This window comes from Sciurus carolinensis, chromosome 14, assembly GCF_902686445.1.
Source record: "Sciurus carolinensis chromosome 14, mSciCar1.2, whole genome shotgun sequence".
In the NCBI taxonomy this organism is placed as follows: domain Eukaryota; kingdom Metazoa; phylum Chordata; class Mammalia; order Rodentia; family Sciuridae; genus Sciurus; species Sciurus carolinensis.
The window spans coordinates 67,761,967-67,780,727 of NC_062226.1; the positions used below are offsets into that span (position 1 = coordinate 67,761,967).

The following is an 18,761-nucleotide window of genomic DNA, read 5'->3' on the forward strand; positions in this document are numbered from 1 at the left end:
ATGACTAACATCCTTATAAAAAGAGGGAAATCTGAATACAGAGACAGATATAGAGAAAATATCAAGTGAAGAAAGAGGGAGAGAACTGAGTGATTCATTCACAAGACAAGGAATAACAAGGATTATTAGCAGCCACAGAAGCTAGGAGGAAGCAAGGAAGCCTTCTTCCCTAAAGCCTTCAGAGACAGCATGACCCTAGTGCCACCTTGATTTTGAAATTTGGGCCTCCAGACTGTGAGAGAATAAGACTGTGTTGTTTCAAGTATCTCGGTTTGTGGTCATCTGTTATGGCAGCCCTAGGAAACTAATACAGCTACCCACCAGGGACAGCAATTAATTTCGCCCCCAGAAAACACCACCTTACACACAATATCTAAGGGTACAACTCCAGGGACACAGGTGGCTCACATGACCTTCATATCTATACTATTGTTGGCAGGCAGATCTAGATTCTCTTTCTGGCCCTGTCACTTACTAGATGTATAAACTTAGGAAAACAAAGTAAATTCTCTGAGCTATAGCTTTCCTATCTATGAAACAGCGATAACATTATTTACCTTACCACGTCATGGTAAAAACCCAGAATAAAATACATAAAGCACTTTGTAGCACACTTGGACACATGGTGACTAGTAAAATGACTAGGATTTTGGAAATAAAATTGTCCAAATAAATCATAAAGTTGTGTTGGCAAGGATATGGGTAGATTTCTACAGGGAAAAGAAATCTTTGGATTCGACCTTCCCTAGACACATTCTTTGGAAGTCATATATGGCATAGAACCACCATCAGGTGTGCGGCACACACAAACCTTGGCTGTGTTGATCCATCGGACTCTGGGGAGGGCCCATTCCTGGGTGAGGTGGTCGCATCCCCGTGCCTTTCATGGATCCACAATGGATATCTTCTACAATGCCCTTGTCATGCATCCCATCGATGGGCTGAAACATTTAAAAGGCATTAGTTAGACAATTCTTTAAGGTACAATATCTCTAACTGTAGTTTTAAGAACTCTCCCCAAAGTCTCCAAAAGCGTGACACAGTTATTTATTACCCACTCTATAGTCACATATTTTTCACCTCACAGGTGAGAGGTAAAAAATTCATACCAATAAGACAAGCGAAACCATCTGGAAGTCAAAAGTTAAGGCTTTAAAAAAAACATTGAACTTTTTTATTCAGTCTTGTCAATAAAAATGAAGTCCTGCTCACAAGTACACAAACATAAGTTATTTTTCCATACCCTTTTTAAGAAGTCTTGAGGACTTTTGTTAAGACGAAGTTAGTCTGAAATCTGAAAAAAGACTATCTGAAGGATCTTCGATGATCTATTCTTTGTTGTTGTAATTTTTTTTTTAATTGGAGAGGAAGGAACTATGGAAAGTTAAAAAGCTGGAAACCAGAAGGTTCCATGGCAGTTGGGAAGAGAGGAACAGACAAGGCAGAGAAGGGAACGGGGGTGAATACTGAAAAGGCAGGAGTGTGAAACACAGACAGCTAAGCTCCAGAGGAAGGAGGACTGGAAGAAGTTAAAGACACAGTTTGGAAATAAATATGACTATGGGGGCCGGACCCTGGACATGAGGCCTAGTACATGACAGACACACAATAAATAGCTATTGAACTGACATTAATCCAATCCAGAATTGGGCAACAGAGCCTGTGTTTGAAAAAGGAAAAGTCTAGTCCTCCCCAAACTGTAACGGCAATTTTCAAAACAGCCTGAAAGAAATATTTCCAGGAGTTTATAGAAACCAAATGACTTCAAGCAAGAAAGTATGAGTGTTTGCAGTTTTGGAGAAAAAGAAAGTTAATTTCTGCAGAGTCAAAAGCATGCTCTTGAAAAGAGGAAAAATTTACCATAAAGAGGATGTTCAGAAGAAAAATGGGGAAAATCTGGTATAAAGAGTGTCACTAAGGCTGTTAAATAGTAATAATAGGGAGGAAATCAAAGCAACACAGCAGATGTATTTAGGCCACTTGTTTATTTATTTCCAGTTATGTTGAAAAGCAAAAAGCTGAAGCTCAGAGGGAGAAGGAGGGGTAAGACAAGGAAGAAAGCAGCCTATAAAAAGCACATAAGAAAGTGAGGCATCTGGCCAGCAGGTGTGAGCCCCATGCCGCCACTCTGTCCAGTCCTCCTTGGGAACCACTCAAGGTTGTGGGGAGCTAGATCAGGACAGCAAAGACCACAAGAGTCACAGCATCAGAGTCACATGAAACACAGAAGAGCATGAGAGAGTGAGAATGTGAGAGAGTGTGAGAAAGATGACAGGTAACCCAAACAGAAGAAACAGAAGAGAAAATAATCAATAAAACAACCGAGTACAAAAACAGAACATGGCCCCAACCCTCACTCACATGCTTAATTTTTAAATGACTAAATAATAAATAAAGGTTAGCTAAATATTTCCTTCTCATTTTCTCTTTCATTTTGAAGGTGAGACATCCATCCCCAAGTCTTTCTAAAATTCTGTAATTCACTTGGGAGTGTTTACAAGTGACAGATCAGATCTAGACTATAGCTCCTAAATTAACCTAAACACAAGATAATTTAATGACTGTAGTGTATCAATATGTTCCCACAAAATATGACATGGAAAACAAGTAGTGTTATTTATCTGGATATCTGACAAAATAAAAATGGATTTAAAGGGGAAAAAAAAGGAGATAGGGAACTTGGGGACACTGCAGAAATATCCATGACTTTTTATTCAATCAAAAGAGGAAGTAATGAATAATGACAATAAGATTAGAGATTATATGATTCTATTATGGCAAAAGAAAAGCAAAAAAACAAACAAACAAATAAAAACCCTCACACTAATATAAGCATATCCGTGCTAATATGAGGTTTTTACTGAACATGGAGGAAGATAAGGTCAGAAATGTCCTATAATAAGCTGTTACTTGGGATGAAAACTAGGATAACCATTTTCTTTATCTCAGTATTGTTTCTCTTTTCAAAATAAGCATGCATTACTTTTCTGATTTGAAAATCATCAAATAACATTTTTTTTAAAAAAACGGTTCTTCCATTTGGGGCTTCCATATCCTCCCTTAAAACTGACCTAAAGTCCTACACAGTTAGAGGTCATCTTTTTCTGTGGTGATCTTTTTGTGTTAAGTCAACATCCACTGCTTGTTCACTATGATGGTTAACTTTCTGTGTCAACCTGACTGGGCCACGGGGCGCCTAGATATTTGGTTAAACATTCTTTTGAGATGTGTCTGTGAAGGTGTTTGTGGATGAGATTAGCCTCTGAACTGAACTGAAGAAAGCAGGCTGCCCTCCCCAATGGGCAGGCATCAATCAACCCATGGAGGGCCAAAAGGTAGACAGGAGGAGAATCTGTTCTCTCTTCGACTGCTAAAACTGGGACACTACCCTTCCTGCCCTCAGACTAGGACTTACACCACCTTTGACTCTTCTGGTTCTCAGGCCTATGGACTCCAACTAGAGGTATGCCACCAGCTCATCTGAATTTCCAGTTTGCTGAGTACAGATGTGGGACTTCTCAGTTTCCATAGTTGCATGAGTCAATGCCTTTTCATAAATCTCTTTATATCTTCCATTGACTTTGTTTCTCTGGAAAGCCCTATATACCTGCTGAATATTAAGCAGCAGCCCCATTTGTAATGTCATGCAAAGGGGTATAAAAACCTCTACATGTCTCACAAGGCAAAACCTTCAGGTAATGTACAATGTCCTCACAGATTTTCTTTGGGTACTACTAACTCAAAGCCAATTGTTGCAGGGGATCTTGTTGAGTCTCAAAAGTCTGTTCTCTTACTGATATGGTGATGTACAGAGGCCAAGTTAGGAGGATCTTATGATTCAAGGCCAGACACAGCAACTTAACAAGACCCTCATCTCAAAATAAAAAATAACAAGGGCTGGAGATGTAGCTCAGTGGTTGAGCACCTCTGAGTTCAGTCCCCATTATAGAAAAAAGAAAAAAAAATATATATATATATCTTTTCTCTCTTCTTCATATCTCCTATGAGAGCATAATGCTAAACTGTACCAATACAATCATCTTCACATCAAAAATCTGAGTCTCATAGAGGATCATTATACTCTTAGTCCAGAAACAAACAGCTGGACCTGAGAGCTGCAAAATCAGTCTTCTTCCAAAACCAGAATAAGACTACTTCATAGAGAGACAGCAATGTGCATTTTAAGGATTCCCTAAAAACTATTTAATTTCAAGAAAATCTTTTTAAAAATCTGTAGAAAAAGAGAAAAAGACTCCTTCCTTTTACTCTTAGAGATCTATTTTATTTTCTGGTTTTTGTTTTTATTTATTTTTGTGTTTTGTTTTTTGTTTTTGGGGGGTTTTTTTGTTTGTTTTGTTTTGTTTTGTTTTTGGTACTAGGAATTGAACCCAAGGGCACTTTACCACTGAGCTCTGTACCCAAGTTCTTTTATTTTTTATTTTGAGACAGGGTCTCACTAAACTGCTGAGGGGCTCGCTAAGTTGCTGAGGTTGGTCTTGAACTTTCAATCCTCTTGCCTCCGCCTTCTGAGTTGCTGGGATTACAGGCATATACCACCCTGCCCAGAGACTTTAAGTGATCTAACTTTTAAAAAGTTAAGTCAGAATTTTTAGGGAAGGCTAATTTTCAGTATATTCGTTTGTACATGATATAAGTTACTTAACACAGATATTTAGGAAAAGACAAGACTTATTCACTAATACACTCATTACCAAGCCAAAATACCTTCAACCCACAAGTCACAGAATCTGTCAGAACTGCACAGTCTAACTTAGTATTTTAAAAAGCCAACATCTGATCTTCATGACTGGTACATCTGTAGCAATAAAAGTGCCTCAAAATGTGTGTTTTTAATAATACACAAGATAAGTCAAAGATCTGGCTTGATTCTCCCATTAACCATAGTAGGAAAAAAAGATGCAGGTTATCAGGAATATTAGCCATCCACAACTCAGAAGACAGATCAAAGAGGAGAGTAAACTCTAACCTTATGCAGCTGATGCACGCCTTCCTGTGGGAAATCAGAAGAGCCCATGGTTGGCATAGGATGTGAGACGCTGGGGGGTCCAGGACTTGGCCCCATCATACTGTGGACGGAACCCGGGGATGGTCCTGGGCCTGGACTAGGTCCGAGGATTGGTCCAGGAGAGGGCCCCGGCCCTGGCGAGGGCCCCGGGTGGGGCATCGCAGCAGGGTCTGTGGGTGTGGACATTTACTTCTCCTGTCTCTGTCAGGCAGTAGAGTGACACTAAGTTGGAAAGCAGAAAAAAAGAAAGGAATGTTTTAAACATGATGTTAAGATCAGAATAAAACAGTCGTTAGCATTTGATGGTGCCATTTCTGTAACAAACATCAAACAGAACTGCCCTGTCTCATCCAGATGTTTGAGTGAGTGTGACATATATCTGCCTACCCCAGTCTTTATGAAGACCACTTGTTTAAAAAAACACACTCTAAATGATTCCCCAGAAAGATATAAATCATCCGAAATACAAAAAGACTCACTGGAGAAACTGAAATGTAACACGACATAAGCAGAATCTAAACAAGTTTAAAATTTATTACTGAAGTCAACCAATGTTCTCCATTAAATACCAGGTTGGACATCTTATAAGTCATTAACCATGCCCTCCAAAGCCATTAGAATAGAAACCCCTTTAAAAGTATCCACTCAAGACCCAGTTCCATAAGTCAACACACAGTCAAAACTTCGGAGAATTCCAGATAGTTAAAAGGAGAAAAAACAGAATTTAATATTGAGAATGAAAGAGAAGTCAAAAATCATGGAAAAATCAGAAGCTATGAAAATCAAAGAGATATTCAAATACCCACATCTGTGATTACTAGCTAAGTTATGCAACCTTTCTCCTGAGATTTAAATGCAATGGTATGTGTAAAAAACATAGCTGGTACCTGGCACAACAAATAGCTATACTTTTTCAGGCTTATTTTCTCCACTATTTCCACTGGACCTTAAATCAAAAAAGACAGTGTATGATATGGTCCTCTTGTCGTAGAACTAATTGAAACAGAGACACTTGGACAGTGAAGGCCAGTGATTTCTCCCAGGCCTTGCTCTGGTCAAGCATCCCTGGGAGAAATTGCCCATGCCTGGACCAGGGCATAAGAGCAGATATTCTGGTTCTCCAATTTTGGCAGAGCAAGATTCCATCACCCATGTTCCAAGGCTTCTGGACATCCTCATTGGGACCTGCCTCACACACCTTGTACAACTGCACCCTGGATATGAGCTGAAATAAGGAAACAAGATGTCTTCCAAATTCTAAGAGATCAACAACCCCAGCAATAGCTGAATATACTAATAATTGTTCTATATTCTAATGTCACCTTAGAGGCACACATTTGTACATGTGAAATTTTTTTTTACTGTTAACCCCACAAAATACAAAATGAGAAACCTTAGGTAATTTGCTTAACCTACCACTTAGTGGCAGAGATGGAATTAGACTGTAGCGGCCTAGCCACCCACAGCAGGGCTCTTTCCATAGTGAAACCAGGGGTGAGAGGAAGCACAAAACAAAAACATTAGATCATTCCTCCAGACCCACTGTCATCTCTCTCTGTGTGTCTAGAATGTGAGGGCCAAGAAGGCAGAGTCTGGCTCTTCTCCACTGCTATATCCCCAGCACCTCCCGCCAGCACACACCAAGTACTCAAAGGACAGCTGACAAATAAACTGCAGGTGAAATATCAAGGGCAAAATTAATGGAGTCAACTAATTTCATAAACTAGAGAGTTATCAGTGTTTGAGGTGTACCTGAATATAAGAAATCTTTAAAGTAGGCAAAAATTTAGGCCCTTCCAGTAAGTAAATTAGGGCTAAAATGGGAAGTAGTAAAAGACTACTTCATAATGACTATAAAAGCAGGGGCTAAAAGATGGACCTAAGAGAACTTAGCACAAGTGGTTTTTAAAACAGGGGAGTGTCAAGGGTGAATTATAACCCTGAATTATAATCCTGAATTCACCATAGAGTCAAATATTATTATTATTATTATTTTTTTTTTTTTGGCCTTCTACCCCCATTCTCACACAAACACACACATGTTCAGTCAGCACTTTAAATTTAGGAAGCTGACGTCAATCCAGTGGTACTACAAGTTATAATGTTCTTTCATGTATATCAGCAAACTAATACACCCTTTTATTTTTTAGTGAATAAAAGGAAATTGCTTAGTTCCTGTTATGGTTTACCTTGAAATCAGCTTCAAGAGGTATTCTGATAATATACCCTGAGTTTTAAACAATGAAGATACAAAATACTAAAGATAGCCTGATATTCCAACTTCTCAAGTTTTATATTTTAATATATACCATTATAACTTTCATCTAGGAATCTTAGCGTGTGTTATAATTGTTCACACAGAGTCTCATAAAAATGCTCCTTGTTTTTTGTTACAGGAAACTATTAAAAACTTCTTAGAAGGAAAAGCATACTGGAAGGGAAATGGAAAATTACAGGCAGGTAAGTGGAATGTTAATATAGGAACATGTTACATAGGAAAAGCATTTAATAAGAAGAGAACCCTCAGACTCATGGACGTAATGAACAGGTATGGTTCAAAGAAAGAGTATAGTTTAATCCTATGCCAAACAGGTAGTGAATGGTAGGAATCTGAACTCCCACAGAACTTGAGTGTAGTATTCAATGACTTCCAAGCCAACCAGAAGTCGAGAGACCCGGGTTCTAGTCTCAAGGTCACCATACTGGAGCCTTGGGAAAGGTGCTTGTGTTTCCTCTGGTGTCTGTAGGCTTCCGTAGGATCCCATAGGATTATCTCAAAGGTCCCTACCCCATGTATCCATGACTCTATGTCTGCTGTCTCAGAAGCATCTCAAAGACTACATTCAACCCTGTGTGTGGTTGAGTTCACTAACGATCCTCCAAGCCAAAATCAGGGCTATCCCAGGATCTGTTCCTGGCTCCTGTCACCTAAGGGAACCCAAGAAGAGGACCTTACAAAGATGAGGCTGGTAGTACTGGCCTCTTCTTCTTCCTCTACATTTCTGGTGGCAACTTTCCTGCAAAATAAAGAAACCTGGGGGTATAAATTGCAAAGAGGTGCAAGTCTTAAGTCTCAAGCAGAGGCACACATTGTTACAAGTTAGTATGGTTGAGGTTTGAAGTCTAGTATTGGCCAGCTCAACTTCTCCCTCGGGTATCCCTAGGAATTCTGACCCCTTTTTTTCTTCCCCAAAGCTCTAAAGAGAATATGGAGATGGGGTGGTCATGGTGGGAATGGGCACAGGAGGGCAAGGGGAGAGGAAGGGGCTCAGATGACCAAGATAGGTTGGAGGCAGGTCTGTCCACTTGATAAAACCCACACAGTCTATTTTCATGTGTGCTCAGAGAGAAGGTTTACACTGTCACAGAAAAGAAGGTCCTGTTCCACATTATGTGACTAATACAATGAAGAAAATGTGCCTCAGGGAGGGCACAGTTCCCTCCCATAGGCATGCAGTGTGGGTCCCCTCCCCTTCCCCAGGACTCCCTGAGGGCTAGGCCACTGTGTTCCTAGGCAAGAATTTTCCAGCAGTACACCCTGTCTTCTTTTGGTTCTGACATTCCTGCCTTTACAACTGGGGAGTGTGTGTTTTGAGAAAATAAAAGGCCCTGGTGCCTCACACCACGCCAAACACCACAGTCATCCTCAGCCCAATTCTCCTTCCCCTCCTTCGCTGAAAGGCTCCGCACATCCATCTGCATATTAAAAGGAGTTCAACCTCACAGAATTTTAAGGGTCACCACTCCAACTATGACAACCCTGACCAAACTTATGCCTCACCGTCTAACCACAACTCACAGAAATATCTAAGACCCTCACACACATAGTAATAGTTAAACCTACATGTGCTTCATGATAATTTTAGTGACCTAAGTTGAGGAGATAGATCGTCATGGCCCCATTAAAAAGATGAAGGCAGGGAGAGACAGCAGTCACATCTGTAATAGGAGTGAAATCCCAAGTCAAACTTTTTTATGGCTTGACTCCCAGCCCAACGCTGAGCTGTTGCAAAGACCAGGCCAGCCATCTGCCAGGACGGACAGTTTTCACTAGGGCCAGAACAATGCGCAGGGGTGGGAAATGGAGGACAAAGAAACAATGAAGGAGGTATTGTGCAAAGACCAGGACTTGGCTGTGATAATGCATTGAATTATTAAGGGAGAGAGAAGTAAAGGAAAGCTCTAGAGAGAAAATGAGGTGAAGGCCATGTCACAAGCTGAAGAGGTTGGTGATGTTGAATCAAACACCCAAAGGATCTGTTTTCTGTATCTATCCCTCACTCTACTGAGTGTCCACCAAGCACAAGGCATGTAGTACACACAAATACAATCAGAGTGCTTCCCCCAGGACTCTGAAAGTCTGTTAGGGAAGCAAGACTAACGCAAAAATGGCAACAAGATGGAAGACCCTCCAAGAAAAGGAGGGGTACAGTTAGAATGTCCACAGTGACAGGGTGGGAGGGACGGCTTTCAGCTTGGAAGGTGGAGGAAGGAAGGGAATCAGGGAGAGGTTAGACCTTCAGTTAAAGAAAATGTAAGTTTCTGAAACAGTTGAGGGAAGGTCATCAACCTTGACAATACCTCTTAAATTGCTCTTTACCAAAGCTCATAAGGAAGCACAGGGAAGTTTGCATCTCCAGAATATCTTTTTCCACTGCTTGCTTTACAGACAGACTTTGAAAGCCAGGCTAAAGGTAAAATATCAGAAAAAAAAAAATTGAGCCCAGTTCACATCCCTAACAATAACTCAGTCTTTTTAAAGTTTTCTGGTTGCTACTGGAGAATGATAAGGCTCTGGAGATAGTTAAGATAAGAGTTCTTTTTATGTCTGTTTGCTGATTCAGAACATCTCTGACCTGATGCGCTGATTCTTGTTTTCTATGTAGCTTTCGCTATAAATGAATTGCTAATTTCTCCACAAGAAGTAGCAACATCTCTAGAACTGGGACACAGCACTGTTATTCCTGATGGGGGAGCAGGCAGTGGGTAAAGAGAACAGCAACGAAGATAAAGGAAATAAATCTACCAGGAGTCTTGTTTAGAGGCCAAGGTTGTCTGCATGGATGGTGAAACATTACCAAGGCCCACGCTGCTTCTTGGTCCGAAACGTACAACTTTAAACAGTGTAGAATATGATTTGTGCCATAGATTAAAAAAAAAAAATCACCCAGTTATTAAAGCTAAGGTTATAAATCGCTTCATCGAAACCATAGAAAAGCATTGAACACACATCCTCATGGTTATTCCTGTCAGTTTGCTGTTTGTTTCAAAGTCAAGTATGTTTTTAAAAGTTGTTGGCTTAAAACTTTGTTCTGTTTGTTGGGCTTCTGTGAACTCTCCTTCATCTTTCAATCAGGGAAACAAATTAGGACGGGCGTGCGTGAGCTGCTGACTTCACTTTAAATAAACTGCCTTGGGACCACCCTTGCCCAGAGTCAGACCTGGCAAAGGCAGGAGGAAGCTCTGCACAACAGAAGATAACAACAAACTGCAGCGCTAATTAGTCCCCCATGAGCCTCAGGCCTTGCCTGCACAGGATTCTGGCTCTTCACGATATCATCCCCACAGATACCTTGAGTTAACATTGTACAAGAGTCTACCTGTGATGAAATTCAGTGGCCTCCCTAGTGAGTACTGATGATGTTCCCATGAAGGAAAAAATTGTTTTAAAAAGTGTGATTACCAGACGACCCAAAGTGCTGGAGACCCCTCAACAAAGAAGCACTGCAGCAAAGCATCCCTCTCATCTAGGACTCGTGTGCACTGGTAGCTACAGCGTTATCACAAGTAACTTATCACTCCAAAAATTCAAGTGAACCCAAACTGCTAGACAACTGATCACAACAAAAGCCAACAAACCAAACCACTGAAAGCTAGTTTCAAAGCATGACACCCTGAATATGAGCATTCCTATCCATTTACATATATGCCTGCTCTTCCCAGGTAATGTTAGGCCCTTTGCAAAGCAACCTCATTTTGAATGCTGAGAAGAATCAACAATAGCCACTTCCTTTTCTTTTTGCTAAGACAGTTTTATTTATACATCAAACATACAAAAGAAGAATTTGAAATGCAGAATTTAAAACTCCTAATTGAGATGGCACACTTTTACTTAGCAGTGAAACTCAACCATTGTATGCTGAATGAACCTAGGTTATATATATACACGAAGAATGATCTTAAATAGGCCCAACTTGCCCTGACTTTCACAGAAACAACAAAATTTCAACAATGAACCCTTCAAGTCCACTGCAATTAAAATGGACAAGTGCCATTTATGAACTTCTTCAGGTTTCAAATTCTTTATCTACAAAATAGACATAATAGAAACCAGCTATAACCTCAGGTTTAAGATGATCCAAATAAAATATTAAATATGAAGACATTTTGTAAGCTATTGTATACAAATGTGCATTATTGCCAGAATTCTTCTAAAGGCTCCAATTCCCATCCTGAACTTGAATCTACAACTTGCCAGATTAATCTAAAATATTACTTCGCTCATGAATTCCCTTGACTCAAAACTTCTTAAAGACAAGCCTTCAACACACATTGGATAAAATATTCATGCTATAGCCTAGAAGTCAAGTCTTTCAACAATCTCTGACTTTATCTTCTGAAAATTCTCCCCAACTGGAACCTCTTACCCCAGGCAGCCAAGTCAAAACAGGTACATTGGTCCTCCCACAGCTTGTTCGGGCTTGATGCCTGTCATATCAGGGTTTTCTTCTGATCTGGGATGATCAGCACCCACCACCATGCCCCTGCCCTCCTCCTTCCACAACCATACACCATCTCCAAGACCTTATCTGCCCTATTAACTCAAGAGAGCTTGCCCTGATCTCTCTGTACCACAAAGCCTGAGCAGTTTACATTTCTACTCCTATTTTTAAATGTTCAGGTACATTCTGTAAAATACATAAATTCTCAATTACGGACCATTGATTTTTTTAACAGAATTTTGGACTTTGTTTAATGGCATTTCAGTACAGCACAACAGCAACCCACAATATTTGCAAAGTTATTATATGCCCTGTTCTACAAAGCACTGGGTGAAGATGGGAGAGGGTTTTCCTCACAGACATTCAGTTTCCAGGGTAATGACTCATCTCCCAGTGGATTGGCAAAAACTGGAATACACCACATCAAGTAGGTAAAGAAATATAAAACCATTCCAAAAAAAGAAAAACAAAAAAACCACAATTGATGTGCAAACTGACAGAGGATCTCCCTTAGAGAATTTGTATTACAATCCTTTTTTTGTTGTTGATAAGAAATTGTTTTTCATTTTTAAGTAATTTTAACTCACAAATTCTGAGTTCAGTTTTTAAAAGGGGGGAGATTATAATTATATTTAATGATTTGAAACTTTAAATTTATTTCAACCTGTGTGGATTCTATGCATCAATTTACAAAATGACCAGTCCATATTTAAATTAGGTCAGTTTGTAAAAAGTTTCTAAGATATCAATGCTTGCACAGATGTAGATCACATATTGGTGTAGGATTGAGGCTTATATTGATGCTTGTCCATCTAAAAATACGTTCTTAAGTCCTTTAAATCATACAGGCACAAGGCCTGATTATAACTGTCTAAATATCCTGCAAATCTTATATATCTAGTAAAATATCACCTCCATACTAGGTTTCCATTTCATAATATTTTTTGAACCCAGAAGTCCAGAAGTTACCCCTTATGTCAAAAATCAAACATCTTGTACTCCATATCAAAAGCATCATTCTGAGTGAATTAAAAAAAAAAATGTTTATATTCAACATTCAAAAGACCCAGCCATTTAGCTACTGGCTTTCATCAGCTACACTGTATGTTTTGCTAAGGCATAATTATTCAAGTATCTTTAACTATACCTTTAAAACTTTTATTACTTAAGTTATATTCTGAATACTTGCAAGGAAAAGCACTATATTAACATGAGAAATAATACAATCATAATAAACAGTAATAGAGCTTTAAAGTTTTCCAAACTCAGGTTGCAGATTATGCTGATAAATATCTTAGGCAAATAAATATGCTGTCTTGCATAATGAGTCTGGCAGAATGTAGTTTTAGAATCCTATATTCCTTTCCAAGTATTAAAAGTCAAAACTTTGTTTAAGAAAAGCATAAACAACTTAGGCCTTCCTAACTACTCTACCAAATAAATCACCACAATCTGTAGTTTCTATTCCTAACTACTTATGGAATGACCCATGACTTTATTAACTGGATAGACATTAAAGTTTCACAATAAGAACTCTTTCAAAGGTAACAGAAAATTCAGCATCCCTCTATAGGCCAAACACAATCTCCAAAATACAACATTTAAGGAAAATGAATTATTTATAAGGTAATTTTTTTAATATTAAACAAAAGTGACAAGAAATCAAAAGTAGCTCCCAAATGTAACTTTTCACATTAGGGAAATTTTCTTATCTGTTCACCAGAAATCCTGTAGAAGGGAAATGTGACTCATGTATAGATTTTTCTAAGGCCACTCATGTTAAGCAACTAACTGTCCTTTTCTTCCCTTAAAATCATCTTAACCAGAAATAGTCAAAACTTCTAGTAGTTAAAATTAGGCCTTACTAGCAGTCCCTCAACTTGCTAAAGCTGGGGAATAGTCCTTAGCATTTTATTTGTGATAATTCAGTTGTCCTCATGGCAGAATGTCAAGATGTCATAAATAGTGATTTATTATTTCTCTGGGGTATCAAAAAGCTGCTGACCTAGGAGAATTTGACAAAGGCCTTGTTTACAAAGTAAGACTTCTAAAGAATAAAAAAAAAAAAAAGACAACACTGGAGGACAGTGCCACTTTTATAATTTATGAAAGTTTTCTGTTTATGGCCATGCTCTAATACATAATAAGTCCTTTGAATAAAGTGTCAAAATATTACAGTATTATAAGCGGTATCACAATTACCTTCTAGAAAAGAATGACATGAGCTTTTACATTGACCTATAGAATGACTTATCTTAAACTTAATCAAAGAAAAGCAGTCTTAAATAATTATCTACAAAGGGTTACTTTCTACTTGTACTCTGTTAGGAATACTTGAAACAGAATCCAAGCATTAACAATATAATACAAGCTGAGGCACTTTTTTTTTTTTTTTTGGTCAATTCTAAGCCTCAGGTGTTGGTCAAAGCACTTTTCAAGAAACTTGATGAGAAATGCTCAAAAACCACTTTAAAAACGAACAAAAGAAAAGATCTAAGGCTGCTTTGAACATGCTCTTGCGGTGAATATTTTCTGTGAAACACCACAGTGCAGCTAGTGCCAATGCTGGGATGTAACTGATATAACTCATAAGAGAAAGGCTGCATTGAAGGAAGCCCTCCCTCACCTTGCCCTGGAGGGTTCTGATACCCCAAATCCCTAATTTATTTTAAAATGTTCTTTACCAATATGGTATCTCTCTTTAATGCCCTCAACAAGGTAGACGGACCTCTGATCTACAGAGAATTTTTTTTTCTCAGTCTACTTTAATAAATATCTTGTGAGCCTAACAGGTGTCTCTAAATCCCCTTTTTCCTACTAGTAAACATCTGAGTTGAAAAGGAGCATTAAAAAAGAAAGAAAGAAAATCTGGCGGAATAAAAGGGCAATTAGAGTCCTAAAAGAAAAAGTGTGCCCCAATTTGCATAACAATGCACCAACTAGGATTCAAACCTGCCACACCTCTGAACACTTCACCAGTGTGTTACCAGTAGTTCTGAAGCCTAATAACTCTAGTGAGACCAACAGGCTTCAGGTAGTGACCCCCCAAGTAACTGGTAGAAAATACTACTGAAGACATCTGCATGTGTATATACAAATACATAAACACACACATAGCATCGGGCATGGTTTTTTTGAATAGAGTTGTAAGGGGTTTCTGAATCCTGCCTGGGTGACTGGTCAGGGATTTTCTGCTACTCAAGCCCCAAGCAACAACCCAAGCAATCTCACCCTTCATACAAACGTTCTGTTCATACAAGTAAGGCACACAACCAGGTGTAAATTCAAAAAGTCCTTTGAAATATAAGTTTGAAATTTAACTCTGTCAGTGGAAACGAAGGGACGTTAAAAATAACCACCCAATGCAGTAAACAAACGTGTATCCTTAACATCTTCCTTATGCTCCAACGTTACACATACAAAGGAATACATGTCTACATAATGACCAAAAAGGAGACAATGATGACACCTCTCCAAAAAAAATCACGAACCCGGGAAGCTTTGCTTTATCAAAAGCACCAACCTCCATCACGTTAGCGAAGAAGAAAATGAGGAGACAGCCTAGCAAAACTCTCCCAAAAGTTATATAAACAAAGGAGGGAGAAGCCCAGTGTGGGCTTTGCACCCATGTGCTACTAAAATTACATAACACTCGGTGCAGACACTGAATAAGGAATGGATTCTGCACAACACCCCCACTCCCTCGACTCCAACCCCTCGTCCTTGCCTTAAAACATCCAAATGCCTGGCAAGAGCGAGTGGACAACTTGCAATATTTATTTTATTGCTAGAGTAAATCCTGCGAGAGTTGGAGGCACGTTTAGGCCCGAAGTTTGAATGTGCAACAGCCGCAGGGAGCCGCGACTCACACTCTCCGGACCTGGAGGAGAAAGAACTGACAAGGGACAGCAGCCGGCAAGGCCTTCTTCTCCCTCACGGTGCCTCCCGCTGGAAAGTTTTCCACGCAATCGATCGAAGGACAAGGAGCCCGTTTCCCCCGCCTGCCTGACTTTGCAGGAAAGGCGAGCCCAGAGACCGGAGGGGGCCGGTAGGGAAAGAGCTAGAAAGCTCCGCACGCAGCGGGCGGCGGCGGCGCAGGCTCCTTACCTGAGAGACGCGGAACAAAAAGGGGCGCGGGGCTCGCGGAGCTTGGGCGGCAGCGCAGGCGGCAGGAGGCAGCGGGTCTCAACGCCGCAGCCCTAGGCCGGCGCCCGCGGCCCGGCCCCCGCGGCCGCCGCTTCCTCCCTCGCGCGCGTCATGTCACGGCGATCAAACATGTCTGTGTGCGCTTCGCTGCTGTGACTTCCTGATTCTCCGCCGCTCGCGCGCGCACACACACACGCACTCACACAGCCACACGTACACGCCACCCCCACCAGCCCTTGCCACCGAACCTCGCCTTGTCCCCCCGGGGCTCCCAGGGAGGGCGCGGGCGGGAGCCGCTACCAGCGCGCTGCTCCCGACGCACTGGCCCCGGCGCGCACAACACACACTCACACTCACGCGCAGACACACTCGCGCCTGCCCCGAGGGCGCGGAGACCCGAGCCGCGGGAGCTTACCGCCCCTTCCCACCCCTCCACCCTACTTAGCTGCCCTGCCAAACTTTTTTTTCCTGCCTGATCCACGTCCAACTTCCCTCCACCCCACCCCACCCCCCACGCAGCACGACCAGCCCCGTGCTCACCACCATCCCCTGCAAACTGCAACCCGGATAAAAATAATGCAATCCAGGCGGCGGAGGCGGGGGCGAGCGCGCAGACACTGGCAGGAGGCGATTTCCCCGCGTGTACCGGAAACCGGCCCGAGTGCCCTGGCCAGGGCGCGGGTGTCCGCTCGAGTCCGCACCGCTGCGCCCCGCCCCGCGCGGTGCAACTGCTTGCAGGCTGCGAGGCCTGGTGCGGGGCACCCGGTGGCACTGTGTTCCGAGTGCGCCCTGTGGCCGGAGGGCGCCTAGGGGGTGGCGCGCTGGACCGGTTATTTGGGGAAGTGCATCGCGACACCTTTGCAGATGGCATGGCCGTGTTTTGCAACGCAAACGGGAGGGGGCAAGACGGCCGGATGAGCCGGGAGAGCAGAGGAAGGGGTAAACCAGGTTGGGATGGGAATAAAGCAAACTAGCAAGCAGGGGGCGAGAAGGAAGGGGTGCGTGTCATCGTTGGGAGGAGGCTTCCACCCAGACTCCCCGCCTCTCGCCCTCGCCACCGCTCATTCCCTCCCCACCGCAGCCCTTCCCCTTCCCGGGAGAACGCCACCGCAGCTGCCCGGGTGCGCGCGGGTCCTGTTTGTGACAGTCAGGCAGAGAGGATTATCCGGATCATGGCCTTCCCCGCCCGCAGCCGCGGTGGCTCTCCCGGGTCCCAGAGCTCCCCCAGCACCAAGACGATCACAGGCGCCCCGTGTGCCCGCAGCGATAGCCAGGGGAAGACACGAAGCAAAAGAAAACAAACCCGGGGAAGGGGAGGGCAGGGTAACGGAGTCCGGCTGGCACCTCCGACCTCCTTCTTTGGGGCCTCCTCGCTCCACACACACCCCCGGCCCTGAGCAGTGCGGCCGGGGCCGGACACCCCGAACTTCAATACCCAAACCCACACTGCCGCCAGTACCACAAACAGGGACTCCGCAGCGCCCTGGGCACAGATCCCGGGGCAGCCCTCTTTCCTAAAGGCCTATCAGTCAGAGCCCCCATGCCCGCCCAAAGGAACGCGGAGAGTGGAGGCTGACACCTCCGATCCGGCATGCACCGACCCTGCGATAGTGGCCGCCGCCTCCTCGGCGCACCGGCTCCGGCTCTCCCGCGGCGATCTGCTCGCGTATCCGCAGCCGGAGCCCTTTAAACAAGTCCCCGGGAAGCGGGTGGCAGCCGCGTTCATTGGCAACCTGCCGCCAGCCCGGGCTCCTCGCCCTCCTTTCCCGTTCCAACTCTTCCGGGGAGGGTTGCTTGGGATGAACTGTCGCGTTTCCATTCTCCTCCTCGGTCCCCCAGCCCTTCTCCTGCCGCCCGCCCTCTCCATCTCAGCTTTTCAGGGGATGGGGGGATTGCAACCTGGCCGAGCGTGTATTGCAACGTTGAGTTGGCATCGCATCACTGCCTACCCGGAGTCCGGGCTGTGGTTTGTTGGGATTTCTCCCCTCTTGCCCCCGTGAAGTAGTAATTATTACTGTTATTATTAGAACAGCGAGGTTCGGTTGAAACTTTCTCGTTTCTTCCACCGACGCCCGGGAGCTGTCGTTAGAGCATTCCACCTGAGGCCCGCGGGGAGGAGGCGGGCTTTTTTTGTTGTGGCGGTTGGCCCGCCTGTTTGTTTTGGTCTCCGTGCATGCACAATAAATAATAATTAGGATAATAATGAATAATCCCAGGCGAAGGCGGCGCAGTGCCGGAGGGGTTTGCCCGGTGGCTGCAGTGGAGAGGCCGGAGGGAGGGAAAAGAGGAGAAAGGAGTTGTAAGTTATATTTACCTTGCTCGCGAGGAGTGTGCTGGCTGAATCTCTTCCCTCTCTGAGTCACCCAGAGTACAGAAACAGAGGGAGAGAGGACTAGATTATGAATATGACTTCATTGATGACAGCCATCCCCTCCTCTTCCTAAACTCCGGCTCCGCCCCGCGTCCCACCCTCGCCGCCTCCACGGGCGCCGGAAGACGCGCCGCAGTTGGCCCCGCGCGCCGCTCCTCCCTGCCCGCCCGGGCGCGGGTTGGCGGGACGAGCCTGTCACTCGCCCCGCTCAGCGACTCCGGGAGCGCGGGGGGAGGAGGGGGGTGTGCAAGAATGTGGATCGAGACAGCTCTACTGTATGCGTGGATCCGTGTGTGTCTGCAAGGCGCCGGCTCTCGGGCAGTGTTTGTGCCTGGAGCAGGGAAACTGCGCAGGACGCCAGAGACCCTAGACCTGCTGGACTTGGGCGCCCCTTATCTCTTTCCTGGCAGTCCTCTTCCAGGGGCGCTGCGGGGCTCCTGTAGGGAGGCTGGGGAGGAGGAGAACGCCAAGCGAAAGGGAGGGTAATCGTAGTAAT

General features: G+C 43.4%; 1 protein-coding gene across 7 annotated transcripts in view; it reads right to left on the minus strand.

The window, feature by feature from the left end:
- Smarca2 (SWI/SNF related, matrix associated, actin dependent regulator of chromatin, subfamily a, member 2) overlaps window positions 1-18,345 on the minus strand; it is a 164,217-nt gene extending 145,872 nt beyond the window's left edge. For 4 of the 7 annotated variants that reach the window (XM_047525133.1, XM_047525134.1, XM_047525135.1 and 1 more), the window contains exons 1-3: window positions 15,856-16,205; window positions 4,988-5,248; window positions 812-941 (exon numbers count right to left, since the gene is read on the minus strand). In XM_047525133.1, the coding sequence (XP_047381089.1) occupies window positions 812-941; window positions 4,988-5,212 (355 nt within the window). In that variant the 5' untranslated portion in view covers window positions 5,213-5,248; window positions 15,856-16,205. Of the gene's footprint in view, window positions 1-811; window positions 942-4,987; window positions 5,249-15,855; window positions 16,206-16,434; window positions 16,690-17,495; window positions 17,620-18,208 lie in introns of those variants that run through there. The other 3 variants (XM_047525129.1, XM_047525132.1, XM_047525131.1) reach the window with 3 other exon arrangements.
- Between the last annotated feature and the right edge of the window lie 416 nt (window positions 18,346-18,761).